General features: G+C 28.8%; 1 protein-coding gene and 2 non-coding genes across 7 annotated transcripts in view; all 3 read right to left on the reverse strand.

Moving 5' to 3' along the window:
* LOC111679343 overlaps positions 1-26,985 on the reverse strand; it is a 45,561-nt gene that overhangs the window by 13,464 nt on the left and 5,112 nt on the right. For all 5 annotated transcript variants that reach the window (XM_046945677.1, XM_046945676.1, XM_046945675.1 and 2 more), the window contains exon 3: positions 9,412-9,597. In XM_046945677.1, coding sequence (XP_046801633.1) covers positions 9,412-9,597 — 186 coding nt within the window. The remainder of the gene's footprint in view (positions 1-9,411; positions 9,598-26,985) is intronic.
* Trnai-uau lies at positions 503-594 on the reverse strand. Its single transcript is given in 2 exon segments — positions 503-538; positions 557-594. It is a non-coding gene; the product is annotated as a tRNA-Ile (tRNA).
* On the reverse strand, positions 2,588-2,679 carry Trnai-uau. The gene is given in 2 exon segments: positions 2,588-2,623; positions 2,642-2,679. It is a non-coding gene; the product is annotated as a tRNA-Ile (tRNA).

Below are 26,985 nucleotides of genomic sequence, written 5' to 3' on the forward strand. Positions count from 1 at the left end.
CATTAAATGTTGTTTAAAGATTTGTATGTGTAGAAAAGTAATAAAATATTTCTCCTGTTTAAAATTTACTTTAATGGTTTACTTAAACTTAGTTTAAAATTAAACTTAAGTTAATCTCTGTATATGTTTATGTAAGTGTAGCAAGAATCCTGTGTTCGAATCCCAGGCACGTTAAGTATTTATATATTTTTTAAAAAATAAAAAATCCTTTTCTATAATTAGAAAAATTATGGGTAAATATGAAAATTCTATTTATAAAAATTTATACTTTTTTTGCAAGGAATCGAACTTAGGACCATCTGCTAGAAAAGCTTATACTCTAACCACTAACCCAAACAGCATTGCTTAATTTAACAAGTAAAATGTTTATTTATACTTCAGATCAGGTATAAAAAGATTTCTTAATTAATATTATTATCACAAGTAAAAGCACATTATGTAAAATAGAAAGTTTTTTATGGCCATTTCTTTTTATTACTGTATTTTGCAAAAAAAAATCAACTGCTCCAGGTGAGGCTCGAACTCACAACCCCGGCATTGCTCACAAGTTACTGATTATAAGTACCGTGCGCTAACCAATTGCGCCACTGGAGCGCCTGAGAAGCTTTTGTCAAAAGTGTATGAAGAATTTCGCAGGTGAAAGTTTAATATAACTAGGGGGAAATTATAAGAAATTAGAATCGAATTTCTGGAGATCGAGAAAAAGAGGTCCTAAAGTTTTCATTATGAGAGAAAAGGGGAATATTCTCAACAACACCAAATCAAGATTTTATCGGAAATATGCTTTCAAACTAACTTTTTGTACAAAATTTTGTTTTGAATATGATGTTCTGTAGAAAATATATATTATTTAAGACAAAACATTCGAATTTCTAAAAGTTGAGAAAAATAGGTCAAAAAGTTTAGAATATGTGAAAAAAGGGAATATTATCACAATCCCAGAATTTTATGGGATATATGGTTTCAAACAAAAGAAGTTTTTGTCAAAATTTTGTTTTACAGAAAATAATTTGTAATTAAGACAAAACATTGTATAAAAAAATCATAATGTGAACAATGATTTTTATAGAAAATCTTCATTGGGACACACATTTTTATAGAAAATATTACCTTTGGACAAAATATTCTATAAAAAATTATATTAGGTATGAAAACTGCTTAGAAAATCCAGCTTGGGACAACATTTTCTATAGAAATCATGTTTTTGACCACATGTTCTATAGAAGATCATGTTTGGGACAACATTTTCTATAGAAATCATGTTTGTGATAACATTTTCTATAGAAAATCATGCTTGGGACAATATTTTCTATTGAAAATCATGTTTGAGACATAACTTTCAATAGAAAATCTGATTTGAGGAAAAAATATTTATAGAATATTTTGGGACAATAATTTCAAGAGAAAATCAGGTTTGGGGTAATATTTTCTATAGAAATCATGTTTGGGACAACATTTTCTATAAAAAATCATGTTTGAGACATAACTTTCAATAGAAAATCTGATTTGAAGCGAAAATGTTTATAGAATATTTTATTTGAGAAAACATTATTAAAAACTCTTATTTGCAACCAAATTTTCTATAGAATATTAAGTTTGGGATAAAATTTTCTATAAGAAACATTTACGAAAAAATTTTCTAAGTTTGGGAAAATTTTTTATAAAAAAACAATTGCGAAAAAATTTGGGACAACATTAAATCAAACTTAAAAATTCCTGTTTGTGACAAATCTTATTTTAGAACAAAATTTTTTATAATAAATCTTGTTTGGGCAGTTTAGTTTATATAGAAAATTATGTTTGGGACAAGAAAAGAAATTTAGGTTGAAGACAAAAATTATGTAATTTGCGACAAACTTTTTATAGAATATCATGTTTGGTAAAATTTTTTTATTAAAAATTTATTTTCGGACAATATTTATTTTGGGATATAGTTTTCTTTATAAAAATTTGTTTTTTTTTTTAAATTTTCCATCTAATAGAACTTTCATATAAGAAACCCAATTATTTCCGTATTTGATTAATTATTCCAAAATATTTCTCTATAAACCACTGTATGATCAATCCATGATATCGACAATTAAATTGAACATTTTGTATTCTATTCTATAAGTTAAATTCTTAAAATGGTTTCTTTAAACTTTATGCTGTATGAATTTTTAATAGCTTTATTGTTTTTTTCAATAAAACAATATAGAAAAAAAATTAAAATTCTAAGCAACATATTTAAAACATTTAAGCAAAAACATTGGAAACTGTCCAACACCCAGGTGGTAGGTAGTACATAAACACTCTACCATCACCACTCTACTTAAATAGCCTCATTTGTACTAATTATATTAAATTCTAGTCTAATTTTGTTCTACAATTTCAAACCACAACTTTTTTCTATTCTAATTCTTTCTTTAAATGACCAAACACGAACACAACAACCAACTAAGGCCGTGTGAATACATTTATTTATTAATGGGAAAGGGGTTGGAGAGGGTAGTTTTTTTGCAGATAAATTGAAAAGTTCTTTGACCCGACTAAAGTCTTTTAATTTCTTTTCAATTTAAAAACTTTTTTCTATACACAAAAAACACACTGCTCCAGGTGAGGCTCGAACTCACAACCCCGGCATTGCTCACAAGTTACTGATTATAAGTACCGTGCGCTAACCAATTGCGCCACTGGAGCGCTGATGCCAGATTTGTCAAAAGCTTTTTAAAAGCTATACGTTAACATTGTATATATTGTGCAAATATGAACCCCCCACTTAGCTGGTTCATAATCGTCAATTGAGAGAAAAAAGAAATTTCTTTTTGTTTAAACATTAATAAATAAATTATTAAGTTAATAAACATAAATTGTTAATAAACGTCGTATATGAGTTTTGTCTGCTGTATTGTTTATTTCAATTAATATTTGTTTTTGTTGTTATGTGTATAACAAAGCAGATAAGAAATGCTTTTCTTACTCATTATTCGATTATTAAGCTTTAATCAGTTTGTCCTCAAAAACAAAATATTTAGCTGTTTTTAGTTTAAGTCATAAAAATTCTCACATAAAAACACTGATACATTTCAATTATCTGTAACAAAGAAACATTTTTATTCGTTTAATGGAAAATTTTGTTTGGCACAAAATTTTGTTTTATTGATTTTAGTTTAAGAGAAACATGTTCTGAAAAAAACTTCGTTGGAATGAAAATTTTCTACATAAAATTTAGTTTTAGAGAAAGTTTACTTGAGAAAATTTCGATTGAGGAAAAAATTTCTATAGAGAATTTAGTTTTGAAAAACCATTTTTATAAGAAACTTCGTTTGGGAAAAAATATTCAATACATAATTTAGTTTGGAAAGAAAACATCAATAAAGAGAAAATTTTCTATAGAGATTTAAGTTAGTGAGAAAAACTTCTGTAGAACATTAACATGGTAATTTCTGTAGATAACTTCGTTTGAAAGAAATGAAATTCTCCATAGAGAATTTAATTTGGAAAAAAAAATTTCTATAAAGAATTTAGTATGAAAGAAAAACTCCTATAGAGTTTAGTTTAGAAGATCAAACTCTGTAAAAAATTTAGTTTGGAGGAAAATTTTCTATAGAAAATTTTCCTCCAAATTTTGAGAGAAAGTTTTTTGTAGAAAATTTGATTTAAGAGAAAGCTTTCCATAGATTATTTAGTTTGACAGAAAATTTTCTATAGAAAATTTATTTTTGAAGAAACTTTTCTATAGAGAACTCTTTTTTTTTGATAGTTTAATAAAAATTTCTCTTTATAAAATTTTGTTTGAAAGAAAGTTTTCTGTTAAAAATTAAATTTAAGAGAAATAGATTATTTAGTTTGAAAGAAAATTTTTAATAGAATATTTAGTTTTGAAAAAAGATATATATAGAAAACTTATGGAAAAAAATTTCAATAGAGAATTTATTTTGGAAAGAAAACTTCAGTAAAGAGACAATTTTCTGTAGAACATGAATATGGTAACTTTTATAGAGAACTTCGTTTGGGAAAAACATTTTCACAGAGAATTTAGTCTGGGAGAAAAAATGTTCTATAAAGAATTTAGTATGGAAGAAAAACTTCTATAGAAAATTAAGTTTATGAAATTTTTTTCTAAAAAATAATATGTTTGGAAGAAAATTTTCTGAAAAAACTTTAGTTTAATAGAATAGTTTCTATAGAAAATTTAGTTTGAGAGAAAGTTTTCTATAGAACATTTATTTTAAAATAAATTTTTTTAGAGAATTTACTTTAAGAAAAAATTTCCTTTAAAGAATTAAGTATGGAAGAAAACCGTCTATAGAAAATTAAGTTTATGAAAAATTTTTCTAAAGAATAATAATTTTGTAAGAAAATTTTCTGAAAAAAATTTAGTTTGATAGAAAAGTTTCTATAGAAAATTTAGTTTGAGAGAAAGTTTTCTATAGAAAATTTATTTTAAAATAAATTTAGTTCGAGCGAAATGATTTTGAAGAAAATTTAGATTGGGAAAAATTTTTCTGTAGAAAATTTAATATCCAGAAAATGTTCAATTGAAAAAAATAAATTGTGACAAAATTTTCTAGAGAAATTATTTGGGACAAATTTTTTAGTGAAACTTTCTTGGGATCAATATTCATGATTTTGGAATGCCTTAAATCTGAATATTTATATTTATTTATTAGTTAATAAATACTTTTAAAGTAAACCATCTAAACACTTTAAGTTCTTTAAAATTTTCTCAGTGTTTAATTAATTCTTTAAATACTGTGATGACTTTAAAAAGAAATCGTAATAATCTAGTAAAACATTCATAATTCTAGGTTAGTTGGAAATGATTAAGAAATTTAAACATATTACGATAAAAAAAAAGTCATACGATAATAAACCCATTAAAAGATTACAACCGATAACAAGATAATTTGGCATGTGTGGTTGAACCGTAGAGCTGAAAAAGCTACAGAAAATAATTAAGAATGCTGATATGTGTGGTTGTGGAGTAGGGTTTAGACACAATAAGTATTGCATAAAAATTTGTATTAAAAATACTTATGTATGTAGAAAAACTACTATTATTGCTCTAAGTACTCTTCCATGTCTCATATGTCACATGTAACAGAGAAGCTGTTGTATTATTGTTTACAGCTCTCTGTATTTATTTTCAACAACAGCTTTAGCTTGTCATAGTGTTCTAAATGTTTTTGCAATAAAAATAATATTTATTAAAAAAATATGCTTATTTTTTTTAATTTTAAATCGTATTTGCGTAATACTATACAACAATAATAACAACATGAAAACAAATCTAGTTTTAATACAACTGGTTCACAATGCTCGATCATGCAACCAGAAGACATTCACATCTAATCAAAAATACTAACAACATACATACTTAGTAGAGTAACTTTTTATACACATACATATATGCTTAGTACTTATTAAGATAAAGTTGTACTTCAAAGTTGATAAACCCAGTAAATAAAAACTTTAAATTTTTTATGTGGTAACACTTTTAAGAGGAAAGGATACACATTTATGGGCTCAACCAAGGTCTCAATGTTAATCCGGCCAAGACGAAAATCTTTGTTTTCACAAAAATGATATAAAATTTCTAAATGTGACAGACAAAGTTTAGAAGATACTACCTATAGGATAAGATCAACAAGGCTCATCGGTTTAAGGCGATATGAAGGGGAACTATAGGCACGAAATGGGGTCTTAGTCCAACTATGACACTAGTGTTATTAGGCTTATTCTAACTTATGTTACTGGGAGTTTAGCGTACTTACTGCTTGGGTATAAGTACTACATCAACCAAGGTTCTGGAAACGTACCAACCATTGAAACATATTTAAGATATGAGGCGGTACTTAGCCGAAATGCTAATCCAAGTCTACACACAATAATAGGATATAGCTGATAACAGAGAGAATGTCTTGGTAAAGCATTACCAAATACATTATAGAAAATACCAGTACGAATTCTTTACAGGGACAAATTGAACCTGGGAATCTATATTTAAGACCCAGAAACAGACAACCATTTACCAAGTCCAAGCAATAACGGAATGTGTAAATTGCTTTAGAGTAAATATGGCGCAGACATGGCTTAACACATTTACCAACAGTCAAAGGGTAAGTAGTGTGATATCTTTGGATAGTATGAAAGCTTTAACTGAGTACTGTCCCAGAGGTAAGGTTTACATGAAATGGGTACTAGACAACTCGGGACTAGTCAGCAATGAAAGGTCAAGGTAGTTAATCTGACGAACACGAAACCACTCGACACAACGAAAGCTGAATTTAAAATATGGAATAATAAAACGATGGATAGAAACACAAAGATTCCATGTGGTGACCCTAATGAATGCAATCCTATAAATCTCTTCAAAATGAGCAAGTCTGAAGTTAGTTTAATTGTACGTATTCTGAGTGGACATACAATTATTCTGGAAAACATACAAAATTGTACGTGCGGATTCAGACAGACAGAATGTAGAGCGTGTGCAGAGGACGCTGAAGAACTTTCTTTGCCACTTTCAGGCCAGAGATACAAGCCGAGACAGCACAAATTGGGGCGGCGGCTGACCGCCTTTAATATTTTACACAATATTGTTCTAATATTAAAATACTACTATATAATGTCCAGTTTCTGCAGACAAAATATATATAACATTCTTATCAACAACATTTTTTCCTCTCAAATTATTTGAAAATTTTACTGATCGTGATACGACCCTTGAAATTTGATGATTTTAAATGTAGAGTAGATAATTTCCGAAGACTTTTTATTAATCTTATCGTTAGAACACGTTGTAAAATATTCACTGGGTAGAGAAATATGTATACATTGTAACAAACTTATAAATTTACAAATCCAGGCTTACGCCAACTTCAGTATACATATTTAATATTGTAAAACTAAGTTTTAAATGTGTATTTTATGTGTTAATGTCTCATATATCAAGTTTAATGAATTAATAATGTTCATTGCAACTTATGAAATGGTAATTTGTTTAATAATAAAAAAAATTAGTTGTAAGATGTTTATCCAAGAAGCCAAAAATATGGCAAAAAATAAAAGACTTTATCTGTTTTAAAAGGAATATCTAATCTCAATTTTATATGGATTCGAAAATAATAATTTAAATTTAGTTGATCAAAATTCAACCGCAATTACTTTCCATTTCGAAATTACAAGTAGACTAGGTGCTACGCCCACACAAAAAAGAAGTAAAAAAAGTTGCAAATTTGTGTGAGGATCGGTCTATAATTGACCCAATCCCCATATAAGGTCAGATTCAGAAAATTACTTTAAGGCTCATCACTGGCTCAGAAATGCAAATACAACAATGAATTACGATATAAACAAGTTTTATATGAACCAAAATCTCTCTATAAACATGTGTGGGTATCAGTCCATAATTGACCCTTCCCCCCATCCGCTTTTGAAAATTACTTTAAAGTTTATAAGTGACTCAAAATATTGCGATGAAATTCGACATAAACATGTTTTGTATGAGCTAAAATCTCTCTACCATTTTTTGTGAGGATCGGTATATATATGACCTTACGGGGGTTATACTATATATAATTACTTTGCCGCTCATTAAAATACGAGTACGGCGATGAAATTCAACAAAATTTTTGGAGGATCGGTCAATAATTTACCCTAACCGCTTCAGAAAGATTTTATGATATTGCATAAACTTTTGCGGGAGCTCATTATTATTTAAGTATTATTTAAGGGCACTTCACACGATCACACCAAACATACATAAAGTCTAATGAAAAAGTAAAATGAAATTTTATCCGTATAAGAAAAAAGAGAATAAAGTCGTATGATTTATATTTTTCCCCATATTCATAAAGATATGAATCGCTTATTTTAGGTTTATTACGCACATTTTCCATGCAAAATTCCTTCAATAAACCATCAATAAATTTATTAAGCATTTATGATTATGGGTTTGTGTTTACATGATTGGTATAAAACAACAACAAAGTAAGATGGAAACAGCTGTTTCACTTTTTTTGTATGTATTTACATAAAAATACATCCCTGATCTAATGCGATCTGCTTGTATTTGGAATCACTTACAAAAATTAAAAGAGCCATACGACTGTCAAATTTTCCACCCGTATTCTCTCTCAATGTGTGATGGTTTCAACAGACTCTTCTACACAAAATTTTGACAGATCATATTACTTGTGTGATCGTGTAAAACCGGCTTTATAAATATCTACTGGAATCGTTTATATAAATGTAACAAATTTTTTATCAGTCATAATCATAATAATAATTGAATCAATATAACTTTTTAGTATTTTTTTAGCACGTCTTTATGTGGGGAAATGTTTTTGTGTAAAAATATTATCATTATATTTCGTTAAAAATCAATGATAAAATTTTATTTAAAAGTACACTGAAAAAAAAACAAATATAAAAGAAATTCATTAAAATCTCAAGTATAGCTTTCGTTTGAATTCAATATAAAAGCCGTGATACACGGTTGTCAGATCTTACAACGTTGTCAGTAAAATGTTCAGAAAAAGTATAAAAAATGTCTTAACTTAAAATTTTTCTTTTGTAACGTTGTCAGAAAAGCACTGCTGACAATATTGGAAGGCAAAATTTGTAAGTTTACACTGTTAGTAAACATTTTCTACACATTTTACTGTAAGATCTAACAACAATGTATACATAGCATAAATTTTGTTAAACTTAAATAAACAAAATTTTAATAACAACGTTCTGATCCATATTTTCTTTAAGTGTAAAATTATGCATAAATGAAGCATGTAACATTTTCTTTTACGGCTTTTTCTTTTTCCATATGCCGTGGGTCGAATGTTACTGGAACAAAATACTACTGTGGTTTAATTACTTATTGTAAATTGCAAAACAAAACCGAAGCAAAGAAAAAGCGTAAAAATAAGAAATTTCTTAAAAAAAAAAAGAAATAATACAACATCTTAAAAACATTTTAATGTTCATATTTCATTTACATAATTTCCAAATACAATTATAACTACAACACTTTTCACACAAAATTTTCGTAAGATGCCAATAAAATAAAGAAGAAACCACAACAAATATTTCCTGGGCAATCAATAACAATGTAACAACTCAAAAAAAAAACTTACATGACAACTGACCAACTGATTGGCTGTAAGAAATTGTCTAATTTTTTGTGAGTGTGTTAACAAGCTGAAATAACACTTAAAGTGCGTTGAACTTTTACAAAGTATTTATTAATAAAAGATTTTACTGTTCAACTTCTTTCTGTTTGTGCTTTTTCTTCATTTGGCAGTCTGTTGCCAAATAATACTAATACTACTAACTCCTCACTCGTACTTGTTATTTTGTATTTTTAAGTATTGAGGTTTTTTTATACATATTTTTTCGAGTTTTATATTTCAAATAATTTTTTAGTTTTCTTACCTTCCAATTTGTTTTACCATTCGATGATGCGTGTTTGCCACAAACGTTGCTGTCTCTCATATTACTGCTGTTGTTGTTATTGTTATTATTACTGCTAGTATGATTGTTATTATTACTTACAAGACTTTTTGGTGTTTTATCGGAGGCAGAACTTTTTCCATCACTACTACTGCTAGTCTTTTTATTCTGAAATTCAAAAAATAGAAAATTTATTAATTCAAAAAGTTAATTATTTGCTTAATTCAATAAAAGAAAGCTTAACAAATGTAATGTAATGAAACAATTATTATTAAGAACAATTTAAATATAAAACAAACTCTTGAAGAATTTAACTATAGACTAAATTTGCAAAAAATGGGATTATAGACTAGAATAGGATATAGACTAGACAAAATTATAGACTAGACTAGACTAGACAAGATTATAAACTAGGCTTTAGACTAAACTTTAGACTAAACTTTAGACTAGAGTATATTTAGACTATAGACTAGACTATAGACTAGACTATAGACTAGACTATAGACTAGACTATAGACTAGACTATAGACTAGACTATAGACTAGACTATAGACTAGACTATAGACTAGACTATAGACTAGACTATAGACTAGACTATAGACTAGACTATAGACTAGACTATAGACTAGACTATAGACTAGACTATAGACTAGACTATAGACTAGACTATAGACTAGACTATAGACTAGACTAGACTATAGACTAGACTATAGACTAGACTATAGACTAGACTATAGACTAGACTATAGACTAGACTATAGACTAGACTATAGACTAGACTATAGACTAGACTACAGACTAGACTATAGACTAGACTATAGACTAGACTATAGACTAGACTATAGACTAGACTATAGACTAGACTATAGACTAGACTATAGACTAGACAATAAACTAGACTATAGACTAGACAATAGACTAGACTATAGACTAGACTATAGACTAGACTATAGACTAGACTATAGACTAGACTATAGACTAGACTATAGACTAGACTATAGACTAGACTATAGACTAGACTATAGACTAGACTATAGACTAGACTATAGACTAGACTATAGACTAGACTATAGACTAGACTATAGACTAGACTATAGACTAGACTATAGACTAGACTATAGACTAGACTATAGACTAGACTATAGACTAGACTATAGACTAGACTATAGACTAGACTATAGACTAGACTATAGACTAGACTATAGACTAGACTATAGACTAGACTATAGACTAGACTATAGACTAGACTATAGAATAGACTATAGACTAGACTATAGACTAGACTATAGAATAGACTATAGACTAGACTATAGACTATACTATAGACTAGACTATAGACTAGACTATAGACTAGACTATAGACTAGACTATAGACTAGACTATAGACTAGACTATAGACTATACTATAGACTAGACTATAGACTATACTATAGACTAGACTATAGACTAGACTATAGACTAGACTATAGACTAGACTATAGACTAGACTATAGACTAGACTATAGACTAGACTATAGACTAGACTATAGACTAGACTATAGACTAGACTATAGACTAGACTATAGACTAGACTATAGACTAGTCTATAGACTATAGACTATAGACTATAGACTAGGCTATAGACTAGACTATAGACTAGACAATAGACTAGACAATAGACTAGACTATAGACTAGACAATAGACTAGACTATAGACTATACTATAGACTAGACTATAGACTAGACTATAGACTAGACTATAGACTAGACTATAGACTAGAATATAGACTAGACTATAGGGTAGACTATAGACTAAGGTATAGGCTAGACTATAGGCTAGACTATAGACTAGAGTATAGACTATACTATAGACTAGAATATAGACTAGAATATAGACTAGACTATAGGCTAGACTATAGACTAGGGTATAGACTATAGGCTAGACTATAGGCTAGACTATAGGCTAGACTATAGGCTAGACTATAGGCTAGACTATAGACTAGAGTATAGGCTAGACTATAGGCTAGACTATAGACTAGAGTATAGACTATAGACTAGACTATAGGCTAGACTATAGACTAGACTATAGACTAGACTATAGACTAGACTATAGACTAGACTATAGACTAGACTATGGACTAGACTATAGACTAGACTATAGACTAGACTATAGACTAGACTATAGACTAGACTATAGACTAGACTATAGACTAGACTATAGACTAGACTATAGACTAGACTATAGACTAGACTATAGACTATAGACTAGACTATAGACTAGACTATAGACTAGACTATAGACTAGACTATAGACAAGACTATAGACTAGACTATAGACTAGACTATAGACTAGACTATAGACTAGACTATAGACTAGACTATAGACTAGACTATAGACTAGACTATAGACTAGACTATAGACTAGACTATAGACTAGACTATAGACAAGACTATAGACTAGACTATAGACTAGACTATAGACTAGACTATAGACTAGACTATAGACTAGACTATAGACTAGACTATAGACTAGACTATAGACTAGACTATAGACTAGACTATAGACTAGACTATAGACTAGACTATAGACTAGACTATAGACTAGACTATAGACTAGACTATAGACTAGACTATAGACTAGACTATAGACTATAGACTAGACTATAGACTAGACTATAGACTAGATTATAGACTAGACTATAGACTAGCCTATAGACTAGACTATAGACTAGACTATAGACTAGACTATAGACTAGACTATAGACTCGACTATAGACTAGACTATAGACTCGACTATAGACTAGACTATAGACTCGACTATAGACTAGACTATAGACTCGACTATAGACTAGACTATAGACTCGACTATAGACTAGACTATAGACTAGAATCGTCTGAATCTGTACATCCAATTTTATATATATTTAGACTGAGAATACCTAACATCGTACTAACCTTAGACTGGGTCATTTTGAGGAGATTTCTAGTCTTGCTCTCATCAGGCTCACCCCAATATTCGTTATTTCAAGATGTCATATTTTTAATTTATGCTTTCTTGCGTTGAATGATTTTCATCAGGTAAACTACTTCTAGCTGTTTCGTTTCCGAGTACTCTCGAGTGGCCTAGTACCCGTATTAAGTAAACTTTGATACTTTGTCTACAAACCTGATCCTTAAAGAGAGGTATTGTAAAAAACAGGGCTATTATAAGACCGTCATAAAGCCAAATCCAAGTATAGTCCGATCAATGAGACCATCAGTAAAAGTCAAATGGCAAAAACAACATTCTTTAAAGTTTTCAAATGAAAATTTTTAAAATAAGCATTATTTAATTATATTTTTTTTGTAATTCCACAAATCTTTTGATTTATATTTTACACATTTATTAAACCCATCAAAGCGCAACGTAAAAGTCAAGTTCAATTTTCTAATTTAGTGCACTTTGTACAACAAGTATGACAACAAAACATTTTAAATTTAACATTTTGCAAAAAATAAACATAAAAAATCTCAAACAATAAAAAAATATAATAAAATAAATTATATACAAGTGGTGAAACGTGCAACAAAAGATGGTTTGTTTTTTTTTTTTTTTTTGTAAATAAAATAAATTACAAACAATTGATAAAAAATAATAAAAAAGAAATAATTTTTTGTTAAACTTACACAATGACAAAGGAAAAGTCACTTTCATATACAACTTTAAGCTGAAGACAAAAAGTACAGAAAAAAATTAAAAAAAGGCAACAGACACTCATTGCCACAACTTGTTATTAATGGCGGCTTTGGTTTAATACTTTGGGACCTTGACATTTGCAACATAATGTTGCACACACATACAATGGGTTTACATTTTTAACAAAAGAAAAATAAACATATTCAGCTGCAACGACAATTGCAACAAAAAGTAAAAATAAATAAAACGCGTTTAAGTTTAAAACACAAAAAGCAGACAGTAGACACAAAAAAATACAACGTTGCATTGAAAAAGAAAGTGTATGATGTTGCAAATGTTCATCATCAACATTTCTTTATATTTTTCTTGTTTAATGCTGCAGATGTGAATTTCAATTTCAATTAAACATTCAATCTAATGACGACGATTTGAAGCAACAAATATGATCAAAAATAAACAACAGCAAACAAATTCTCATGCCACATTAAGATGCAATACTTTCACCTCACATAACAAAGTTTTTTTTTAAATATGTTTCAAGTTTTTTGTTTATTTAGGGAAGATCTGTGGAACCTTCAAAGCTTCCAAATTTTAATATAGTTTATTAACCTTTTTCCTATATTAACAATTCCTTTACACTCCCTGAACAAATTCCTTCAAGATGCAATTCTGATAATTCGTTGTTGTCTAAATAAATTTTTTTTTCGCAAACATTTTTGTTGTCTGCTAAGATCCAGTCACGAGTATGAAAAAATATTATTTTGATAGTGAAATTTTTTGTATAAATATTTACCAGTTTTTGGTAAAATTCATTGCAACAAAATACAGAGACAAAAAACTATAACGTTTACTTTTCATTGACAGCTCGTGAATTGAGCAGTAAAAAGTGGGTAGAAAAACTGGAATACAACAGAGAGTAAACTGTAGAATAGAATATATGCTAAACTATAGACTAGACTATAGACTAGACTGACTAGACTATAGACGAGACTATAGACTAGACTATAGACTAGACTATAGACTAGACTATAGACTAGACTATAGACTAGACTATAGACTAGACTATAGACTAGACTATAGACTAGACTATAGACTAGACTATAGACTAGACTATAGACTAGACTATAGACTAGACTATAGACTAGACTATAGACTAGACTATAGACTAGACTATAGACTAGACTATAGACTAGACTATAGACTAGACTATAGACTAGTCTATAAACCAGATTATAGATTATAGACAATAAATTAAGCTATAGACTAAATTAAAATAAAATTTCGGAATTATTTTCTCCACACTGTATAGTATACGACATTGTAATGAACCGTTACCAGCGGTTGCATATTTAAAGGGTGGTACTATGAAATTGAAAAAAAGTAATAAGATTAAATCAATCGTAACGTTAAAATAAAAATGAAATTCAGAGAGAAAGTAAATAATTATACTGGAAAATACAAAACTTTATGTAGTTTTAGTTTCAGCATTTTATAAGTTGCCATGACCTTAACTTTAAGTTGAAGAGAAGTTATTGTTAAATAATGATAAAAGTAAATTAAATGGTATATTTACTAGTACAACATTTTTATTTTCAATGACGGAAATCTTGGGTTTTTCCAAACATATTGGAAAAAGTGTAAAAGTTTCTTTTAGCGCAAAAGTGGATGAGATTTTGAAGAACGTAATTTAGATAATGTATTGATGTGAACTAGGTAAACGTCTGTATTATAGAGATCAGTATGCGCTATTGATAAGTCTATAGTCTATGTAATGGGTTAATCTAGACTACAGATAAGTCTATAATATGAACTATAAATCTGTTTACATTCTGGATTTTGATCAGCATATAGTCTGGAATAATGATACTTTATTACTTTATTATGTTAAGCTTGAGAGTATTGATAGATGTCAAACTGTATGATCAATATTAATGATCTACAACTTACGATTTTATTCACAAATTCGTCTTGTAAAATTAACAAAATAATTTAATAGTAAATAAAACAGCAAAGCTTTGAAATATACATAATAAAATATCAGTAGTTAAATAAACTATAATTAACATGTGTAAACATCTTTATGAGCACCTGCATCAACACTTTATACAAAGTATATAAGATTGTTTTTAAAATGCAAGTAAGTTACCCACAAATTACAGGTTTTCTCCCGCTACCATGAAATTGGGCTAAACCAAAAATGATTATGTATTAAATTGTTTTTTTCTTTTAGTATTACAAAAACCAAAATGACTAAGTTTTCCTAACAAATTTGTAGAATGAAAACAAAAGCAAATAATTAATTGCCTAAACACAAAACTAAGGTACAGGTCTTTAAGAAGAAAATAAAAAAGCAATAAAAACAGTTTTAAAGAAAAGTAAAAGTTTTTCAACGCCCCATAACAATAATGATCATAATGAAGCCTTTAGAAAATAAAAACAAAGCTATCAGCATTATCAACTGCAACAACAACATTGACTACATAATCTCAAACAGACAACAACAAACTTTAGTTCAAACAAAAAAAGTTAGAAATATATAATGAAAAAAAAATAAACAAAAACTTTAGCTCAAGAAATTGGAGCAAAAAAAGAAACCAAACAAAAAATGTAAATAAACATTTTTCGGAGAAAATGAATAGTTTAAGAAAATCGTAAATGCCGATAAAAATGTTAAAATTTGGTAATAAAAAACCCACAAACCAAAAAAAAAAAAAAACACAAAAACTGAAAATAAAAGTTTACAAAAATCAGATTAAATATGATGTTAAGCAACCAAAGTATTAAACAAAAGACTTAAGACAGCAACGTGTTAAACCAGAGAGCACTGGCACTGTTCTTCAGAGACATTTATTAAATGTCACTCTATGTTTAAATGTTTGTGACAATAACAATGATGATCATGATTATCATCATCGGCATTTAACTTATTATTTCAATTTCAAAATTTAACCATGAAGATCATCATCTGATAGCTGCTGCTACTCTGCTGCTGTTCTGCTACTACGACTTATTAAGAAGATGTGTTAAAGGTTTTAGCCTAGATTTTTTCTTGGTATGACATTTTTTTCGTTCTTTATTATTCCATTAACACTTGGTAACTAATTATACTTAACAGAAGCAAACTTGCTGGTTCTAGTAGGTAAAAGTCTTGTTTTAGTAAAATTTTTTGTTCGTTTGACATGAAAAACTGTTACAAACGCAAAAAAAAAAAATGAACAACATAAATTCATATTTTAATATTAACAAAAACTAGATCATGCAAGAAATAAAAAAAAATTCCTTATTATTTTAATTTATGTGTAATAATACAGTGCAGTTGTCTCCAGAATATACGAGTGATGATTAAGAAGACTTTTGCAAAATGACAAGGAAAATAGTGATGGACTACAGATCAGTCTATAATCAGGACAATAAATAGATCAGACTATAGTCTGAACAATAGATCAGACTATAGTCTGATCTATAGATTAGTCTATAGTCTGGACTATAGATCAGTCTATTGTCTGGACTATAAATCAGTCTATTGTCTGGACTATAGATCAGTCTATAATATGGACTAAAGATCAGTCTACAGTTTGGGCTACAGATCAGTCTATTGTCTGGACTATAAATCAGTCTATTATCTGGACTATAGATCAGTCTATAGTCTGGACTGTAGATCATTCTATAGTATGTACTATAGATCAGTCTATTGTCTAGACTATAGATTATTCTATTGTCTGGACTATAGATCAGTCTATAGTCTGGACTGTAGATCATTCTATAGTATGTACTATAGATCAGTCTATAGTCTGGACTATAGATCAGTCTATAGTCTGGACTATAGATCAGTCTATAGTCTGGACTATAGACCAGTCTATAGTCTGCACTATAGATCAGTCTATAGTCTGAACTATAGATCAGTCTATAGTCTGGACTATCAATCAGTCTATAGTCTGGACTATAAATCAGTCTACAGTTTGGACTATAGATCAGTCTATAGTCTGGACTATAGATCAGTTTAAAGTCTGGACTATAGATCAGTCTATAGTCAGATAAGTACTATATAACAATCTACACCAAAGAATAGTCTGTAGTCTGGAATAAAGATCAGTCTATAGGCTAGACTATTGTCTGGACTATCAACCAGTCTATTATCCGATTATAATCTGGACTATAGACAGCATTCCAATCAGCTTAACTATATAACAGTCTATAGTCTTGATTACAAAACAGTATATAGGCTTGACTATAAAACAATATATAGTCTTGACTATAAAACAGTCTATAGTCTGGACTGTAGATCAGTAAATGAAATTTTCACTTATTGATTAATAATATTATTTAAGTTTTTTTTACAAATGCCAGCAAATAATATCATTTCCGTTTTTTTTTACTTCACTCCAATAAATACTCAAGAAAGAAAAAACAGCTGAATAATGGTTTTAAATCAGCTTGACGCTTTACGAAAAAAAGAAGAAAATTAAATAAAGGCAAAGAAAACTATACAAAAAAGAGAGTATAAAAAATACAACTAAAATTGAAACAGATGTTTTGTGCTTTCTCTTTAAAAGCTAAATTATTTTTTTTTGTTTAATTTTTAATTTATTTATATTTTTATTTAATATTTTTACACAAAAAAAAGAACTTAAAAAATCCCAACACAACTACATACTCAGGAAAATGTGTTACAGCAAATCAGAATTTTTTGTTGCAAAAAATTTACAAACTAAAACTACAACAATAATATCGAACAAAAGAAACACGCAATTAAGTTAATTTTGCTTTTAAGATTGTAGAGAGAAACAAAAAAACATCACTTCAAAACAAAGACAAATTTTAAATTAAAGTGGAGGTGTTGAAAATTGTTGTTCTTTTGTATTATATACTGAACATTTGTTTGTGGCAAGATCAATTATAAAGCGTTTAGTCAATTGGCACAACTAACCCATTTTTGTTTTAGAAACGAGGTTGAACTAATTAAAGTTGTTGGAAAATTGCAAATGAGAATAGAGAAAAAAAAGAGGATTAGTTTTTAAATATGTTTTACTAAATTATACTATAATTATACTATTTATTTAATTCTATAGTCTTGATTTTAGTAGCGCATATAGAAAGTTTACTGTAGATCCATCTATAGCTTAGATTGGATAGGTCTATAGTATGGCCTATGGCGCAGTCTATGATATGGACTACAGATTAGTGTATAGTATGGACTAAAGATACGTCTAACTATGGACTACTATATAATCTGACTTATGTGAATTTTAAATCATCCATAGTCTTTCAGTCCAGATGAGTCTATAGGTTGGGCTAAGATCACTCTAGTGATATAAATCAATAATTCTGGTTTATATGTCTGACTATAGATCACTCTAGAGTCTGACTATAGATTACTCTATAGTCTGACTATAGATCACTCTATAGTCTGACTATAGATCACTCTATAGTATGACTATAGATCACTCTATAGTCCTATTATAGATCACTCTATAGTCTGATTATAGATCACTCTATGTTCTGACTATAGATCACTCTATAGTCTGATATAGATCACTCTATGGTCTGACCATAGATCACTCTATAGTCTGATTATAGATCATTCTATTGTCTGACTATAGATCACTCTATAGTCCGACTATAGATCAGTTTATAGTCTGACTATAGATCAGTCTATAGTCTGACTATAGATCAGTCTATAGTCTGACTATAGATCAGTCTATAGTCTGACTTTAGATCAGTCTATAGTCTGACTATAGATCAGTGTATAGTCTGACTATAGATCAGTCTATAGTCTGACTATAGATCAGTCTATAGTCTGACTATAGATCAGTCTATAGTCTGACTATAGATCAGTCTATAGTCTGACTATAGATCAGTCTATAGTCTGACTATAGATCAGTGTATAGTCTGACTATAGATCACTCTATAGTCTGACTATAGATCACTCTATAGTCTGACTATAGATCACTCTATAGTCTGACTTTAGATCAGTCTATAGTCTGACTATAGATCACTCTATAGTCTGACTATAGATCACTCTATAGTCTGACTATAGATCACTCTATAGTCTGACTATAGATCACTCTATAGTCTGACTATAGATCACTTTGTAGTCTGACTATATATCACTCTATAGTCTGATTATATATCACTCTATAGTCTAATTATAGATCACTTTATAGTCTGACTATAGATCACTCTATAGTCTGACTATAGATCACTCTATAGTCTGACTATAGATCACTCTATAGTTTGACTATAGATCACTCTATAGTCTGACTATAGATCAATCTATAGTCAGATAAGTTTATCAGTCTATAATCTGAACTATATATAATTATATAATGTAAACTATAAAGAACTAATAATTTGGTCTATAAATCAATTTATAGTTTGAACTAAGATCAGTCTGTAGTTAGCCTATAGTCTGGACTTAGATTAGTTTAAAGCTTCTTTGTATAATCTATGTTACATGTGTATTTACCAATCTAGTGGCTGAATTGTTAATCAAACAATAGCCTGGACTATGAATCAATCTTTATTTTGATCTAATGGTTTTCTATTACCATTTCGATTGAAGTCTTTGATTAAAAATAACCTTTAAATCACCAACAAGTGTTTGGATTTACAATTCAAGCTTAGCTTTATTTTAAAAATACTACTTTTTGCAAATAAATTAATAACAACATACCAAACAACTCATAAAAACTATTTATTATTGTATTTTTAATTAAAAAACAAATAAAACAACAGAAAAAAAACCGCACCAAATGATTGAACGGTTTAACCGGCCAAGCACTTAAATATGAAAAGTAAAACTGAGAATTATTGTCGTTTAAAATCAACAATTTCAAAGGTAATGGAATTCTATGACTTACTTTAAAGTGGGTTAAATAAATTTACATACAAACACGCAACAACCTATACACACACACATACTGACATACAAACAGAATGACAAATGCACATCAACTTTAATATTCATTATAAAAAAGGGTGTATCTTAGGTAAGATTTAAAATTGCTTGCTTGTTTAAAATAAAATTTAAATTTGTAAATTTAAAATGTAAAACATGTCTGAATTTAAAGTTTTTTTTAAGCTTTTTTTTTTCCTAACTAAAATCCAATGCTAAAAATTATTAATAAAAGAGAAAGTTATTACACACAAACAAACAAAATGAAAAGAAAGAAAATAAAATACCAGTAAACTAAACATAAGTTAAAAATAAAATAAAACTTCTTAGAAAAAAAAACCTAAACAAAAATTCTCACATACTAATTTTATGATTAGCATTTTTAAAAAATTTATTAAAATTCACTGACACATTGGGGCACAAACACAAACACACACACTTACACGTAGTCTAACTTATGACCGGGTTTTATTAATTTTCTTAAAAAAAAAGAACTTTTATTTTAAATTCAAAAAGCCAAACAGCGCGCCTACATGTATTTCGTTTAAAATAATAAAAACAGACAGTGTTTAGGTAGCAAGAAACCTTGATTTGTTTATTAAGATTAACAACAACAAAAACACATACATTTTTTTAAAAAATTAATAATAAACATTAAAGAAAATAGTGTCATCATAAAATTATTGTTAATAATTTTAATTATAGTTTACAATTTATGTTTAATATTTACAACAACAATTAGTCACTCCAACGAGTTAAGGAAAACTCTTACATTGTTTAATCATTACAAAAGAAAGAAGAAGAAGTAAAAATAAATTCACTCATTGATAAACATTTAACGTTTGTTGTTGGTTGACTTTATTTATTTACTTTTTTTTCTACTTTATAACTAACCTACTTTCTCATTGGAGATTCATTTCAAATAAAAAAAATAAAATTGCTGGTTTTAGTGTTCAATAGAAAAAAAAAACAATGTTTTATTAAATTATATAGGAAAAAAAAGAAGAGACATTGAACATATTTTAAAGCAGTAAAACTAGATATTTAATAAAAAAAATAACAATAATTTTCTATTAAAAATATTTTAATTATTAATTTATCAAGCTATTGATTTAAAATTTTATAAATTTTTTTCTTTGAAACAAATCTTAAATGAAAAAACCAAAGAATTGCAAGAAAAAATAACAAAATCATTAATTGCTGTAGCTTCCAAAACAAAAGACTTAAGATACAAACTTGTTTTTTATTTTAAATTATTTTTGTTGTTTCATTTTTATACATATGATTTAGTTTTGATCTCTTAATACTTGCATATGCACAAACACACACAAGCACATACATAGTAATAATTTTATATGAAGAATTCTGTTACAGTAGATGACAAAACTGGAGATATTGGAAAAGAGTTCCTCGTGGGAAGGATAAGTGTATAAGTTTGTCATGTTGTTCATGCACTTACATTTTTTACATAAGCATTTAACAGCTGAAAACAATAACATACAACATTTAACATATGTTTCTCAAGTTTTGTTTTCTTTAATCACAATTCTCTGTTTACAATTAACAGCTGAAATCTTGGATGTAAACATTTCATAAATCAACATCGTATGAAATTAATTACTTTTAGACATTTGTCTCATTAGGATTAAAATAAAACAAAATTCTATAAAATGCAAAACTTATCTTTTTATAATTACCAACAATTTGATGAAACATTTGTTTCTGTCAAACAGGTTGATTCACTCAATTGCAAAGTTAACAACCTTGGGCGTAAAAATCTCTTCAACTTATGCATTTATTATAAATATGAAAAGATGTAATAATTTGGAATTTAAGCAAACAAATATTTGACAACAGACTAAGATATTAAAAAGTTTATTAACCCATTAAAATACGCCTAGGTTTGTTATTGAACAGTTGCCAAATGTGATCGGTCTTTATAAAGCTTTTTTGCGAAAAAAAAACATTTCTGAAATCGGGTCTGTTGTGCGCTCTTTTTTATGAAGAAAACTGTTCAGTGTTCCGGAATAATATCAGTGCCAAGAATTTTGAATCTAACTTCGACTAATGCCTAACATTGGCAAAGAAAGTGCTACAGAATTTCAATATTCTCTTCATATGTCCTACATTCTGCTAAATCCGCTCATCCAATTTCGTATAGCTGTACGTTCACTTATAATACGTTCCATCAAACTAACCTCAGTCTACATAGTTCACATTTTGAGGAGATTTCTACTATTGCTCTTACCACATAGGATCTTTGTGACACTACCCACCGTTTCATTATTCCAAGAGATCTTATAGGATTCTCTCATCCATATTTTTAATTCAGCTTTCGTTGTGTCGAATGGTTTTGCATTCGTCAGGTTAACTACCTTGATGTCCCCTTCCTTTAAAGCTAATGCTTATGCCCTTTTGTTGTTAACTACTCCCGAAAGGCCTGATATCTATGATATAAATGTCGAAGTGCTTTACATGAACACCTGTTGAGTGGTCTCTTTTTCATGGTGGCGTTTATCAACCGCTGGGTAAACTTCTTTGACGGCTCACCACCGCTCCATTGTGTATCTTAAGGGCACTTCACACGATCACATTTTACATACGTAAAGTCTAATAAAAAAGTAAAATGAAATAAAAGTCGTATGAATTATATTTATTGTGTTTACACGATTGGTATAAAACAATAAAAAAGTAAGATGAAAACAGCTGTTTTACTTTTTTGTTTGTGTTTACATAAAAATACATCCCTAATCTAATGCGACCTGCTTGTTTATTGAATCAGCCATACGACTGTCAAATTTTCCATCCGTGATAGTTTCATTACATATTTCATTTAGACAATCGGATCATATTATTTGTGTGATCGTGTAAAACCGGCTTAACATATATACGTTCGTATATAGCTTCAAGTACTTGAGCTGTCTCTGTCAATTGCCCCTTTGCCCAATTTCCGATATGCAAAACCACGCAGATGGGATGGCCTCTATTGAGTCGGCAACAGCACTTTAAGACGTAACTGGTAAACTAAAGTAAGAATCTATCAAATAAGCCGAAGATCACAGATAATACACTGTATAAGAAAAGAAGATTCAATGATATCACTTGAATATGATACCTCTCATCCATTATCTTTGTATCCAGTTCTCATACATCCGACACACTCGTAGAACACAACATCCGACACGCGCATTCAAGATATACGGGCTAGCAAGGCCCGTATACTCCTTTATTCATCTTGCATCATATGCATTTAACGCTAACTCTTAGTCCTATAGTCACTCCTCTCTGTGATATCTGTTGTCATTCGGCAACAGCACCGAACTTATACCAAAAAATAGATTTCACCGTGCATCAGTCTTTTAACTTATTCTTACCTTGAATTTGGGTTTAAACTAGAACCACTACGTAAATCCCGAAGAAACCTCAACCAATCAGGACATAGCTCTGCTGGCAACTAACAATTCGTAGTACCAGATTATATGGTTCTCTGGTTTGACCCCAAATCAATCCAAGGAATGTCCGCGAAGTCAAATGACATCATTTGTTTAAAACCCCATCTTGTAATCACACCAAGATGGGGTTTTTCATAAGGTAACATCCCCCCGGAAGGGTTACCCATGTGAAATAAACCTTACCTCTGGTAGAGTATTCAGTTAAAGCTTTCAATTGACAGATTTGAAATCAATTAATTAAAATTTTGGAGGCGTTTAAGAATAAACATTTAATTTCCAAGATCATATTAATTAAAACCTTAAAATTAGCTTTTGTTTAAATAATTAGGTCTAAAAGATTATAAACAAATTACCCAAAGTCACATATTCAAATGAATATTTAACTAAAACCCCTATTTATAAAATAATTTAGATTTAAACAACGTACAATTAACAAATAACACTCCCACTAATAATAATCTTAAGTATGGGAATCTAATCTTGTATTTAATAAGACTTAAAACTTAAACTCTAGGCCGATAAATATAAAAAATGGGCTTAAGACTTAGTAAAGTAAATGTTGCTGGTATGAGAGTTTTGTTTGCATATAAATGTTTTGTTTAAAAAGAAAAAAATCTTTCAAAATATTTAAAAATTTTAATTCTGTTGTTTTTTTACAGAAAATTTTATGCAACAATAGTGTTGTAGAAACAATAACAGCAACAAAAATTCCAAACAAATTACTAGCTTTGCAAGTATTTTGTTAAGGAAACAAAAACAAAATTTATTCCCAATATTGTTTAAAGTTTTTTTGTAAAGTTTTTTTGGTTTTCTTGTTTAATTTCTTTGATTTTTACACAATAACATTTTGAACATTAAAAGAAAAACAAAAACAAATAAATTCATATTTAAGTTAGTTGTAGTTATTTGTCTGTCTGTCTGCTAGTACAATGTGTAAAATATAATAGTTAGCTGGTTCAGTAAATAACTAACCTGTTCTTTTAAAGTTGGCATTAAACCAAAAACAATGTTTATTTTTTTTTGTTGGTTTCTTCTACCAGAAATAGAAGAAAAACAATAGACACACACACTCACACAGAAATAACATTATGAAAAAGTCAATATGTAGTATTATTTTTTTTTGCAGCAGAAAAATAAAATAGCAACAGCTATTGGAATAAACTCTGAAAATAAGGTGTAGTACACTGTTTAACTCATTGACAGTTCAACGTAACCGTAGTCTAACTACAAACTTAAACTTAAAAACAAAGATTTACACGAGGGTTCCACGAAACAGTCGGAAAATCTAGAAAATGTACATAGCTCACTAGATATTTAGGTCCAACTTAAACAAAAGCGTGGAAATGATATGATTATTGTGGACCTACCTAAACGTCCATTTATAAAAGTGGCTTTATATGATACAAATGTCCACTTTGCAAAGAACAATTTTGCATTCGTCAGATTCATTTTTGCAAGAACTCAGTCCTTTAGCAAGAATTTTCATTGTGTATTATTCCCAATTCGTACATATGAGAAGGTTTAACTGTCCTATTTAACTGTTCTATTTGCATGCTCTTCATTCCTTCGATTTTGTATAAACATGTCCATAACCCTAAAACTATGATACACGGTTGTCAGATCTGGACATTTTATAAACATGTTTCTGTATAAACACATAGCTTAAGAACATGTATAATCATACTTAGTTTAGACTTATAGGATCTGATGAATCTTCTTCTCTCATTCAGATCACCACATAAATCCTACCCACAGTTTCTTTATTTCAAGTGACCGTACTAATTCATCCCCAGCTTGGTAGAAAGATTTTCTTTTGCCAGATCCTCCGGACAGAGATACAATCCGAGACGGCTCAAATCGGCGGCGGCTGGCCGGCGGTAATATTTAGCAAGACGCGCCACCGCCAACTTCTTTCGGCTTCTACATGGAATCTACATGTGCGATTTCAGAAAATAATTTCATCAATTTGAACGGAGTTGCCACTATTTTTAATTCTTATGGCAAATTGAAAAGAGTTGCCACACAATATTGTGCTAAATAGTAAAACCTACTTTTAATGTCTATTTTCTGCTGAAAAAACATATATAGAGTCAGGTTTCTATATAATAAACGCTTATAAGGTCAAATTCTGATGAAAAAGTTAAATTGAACCGACAATTTAACCGCTGCCATATTTTCTATAATAAGCCGCCGCCGCCGACCTCGGTTATGACCTGCCGCAATTTGTGCAATTCGAAATATTAAAAGCATTCACATACTTTTTTTCTTAAATTAACAATGGAATCCTCGTACATTTTAAAATTTTTCTTGGGTTTGATCATATTCTACAAGAATTCATATTGTTGTTTGTGTAAATAAATATGTGATTAAATGTTGCTCATTGCATTTTGTTAAAAAACCCCCTACGCTAAATATGAAAAAAGACAAAGTATTGATGACTCGTTGGTAAGATTTGTAAGCAAGTTGCTAAACGATTTAATTGAATTAATAAAGAATTTTATTTGTATCAACAAAAATGTATTTGAAATATCAGCAGTAATTAGCATATAGTTTTGTATGTAGATCACTTTATAAATATGGTTTTTGACCAAAATCCGCAGGAAATGATTTTTGTTAAAAAAACAAATTCTTAATTAATTTCTCTTGACAGTACGATTAAGTATAACAGTTGGCAGAAAACAATAATTTATCAACAAAGAAACAAAATTATGCAACTTTTGTCTATTTTTTTTATTTTTTGCATGCTTTCAGCTCATATATATTATAGTCTGTTCTTTTTTCTTTTGGTTTTGTTTTTTACAGTAATTGTTAAATACCTTTAAGTTACAGTTGAATTGCAACAGGATTTTATGTGTTTTTGTCTGCAATTTTATTATTAACACAAATTCTAAAATTGTAGAATTAAGAAATAGTTATACAAAACATTTTTACATTATTATTTTGTAAAACAACAATAAATAAGATTGATAAATACAATTGGATTAATTCCAGACATGATGTTAGCAGTACATATTACCATAATCAAGAATTTATTTTTAGTTGAGAGAACATATAACGGTTGAGGAATGAGGAAAATTAAATGGTATTTGACTTTGATCCAAAAAGTACAAAGTACTAAAAATTTTGTGGTTCCTTGGCAAAAAATGGTGAAAAGAACCAGAGACCTCACTAGAGCTCTAGACTAAAGACTAGAATTTATTATTGGCTATAGACTAGACAATAAACTTGACATTGGACTAAACTAGAATGCAGACTTGACTTGACTAGTATATACACTAGCCTATAGACTAGACTATACTCTAAACAATACTATATGCTAGAGTAAAGACTTTTTCATACAGATTATAATGTATAAGCTATCCACTATATACTGAGCTAATGATTAGACTATGTACTATAATATAGACAAGGCTATAAACTAGACTATATACTTGACTATAGACTAAACTATAGACTAGATTATAGACTAGACTATAGACTAGACTATAGGCTAGACTATAGACTAGACTATAGACTAGACTATAGACTAGACTATAGACTAGACTATAGACTAG

This window comes from Lucilia cuprina, chromosome 3 (assembly GCF_022045245.1).
Source record: "Lucilia cuprina isolate Lc7/37 chromosome 3, ASM2204524v1, whole genome shotgun sequence".
NCBI lineage: Eukaryota > Metazoa > Arthropoda > Insecta > Diptera > Calliphoridae > Lucilia > Lucilia cuprina.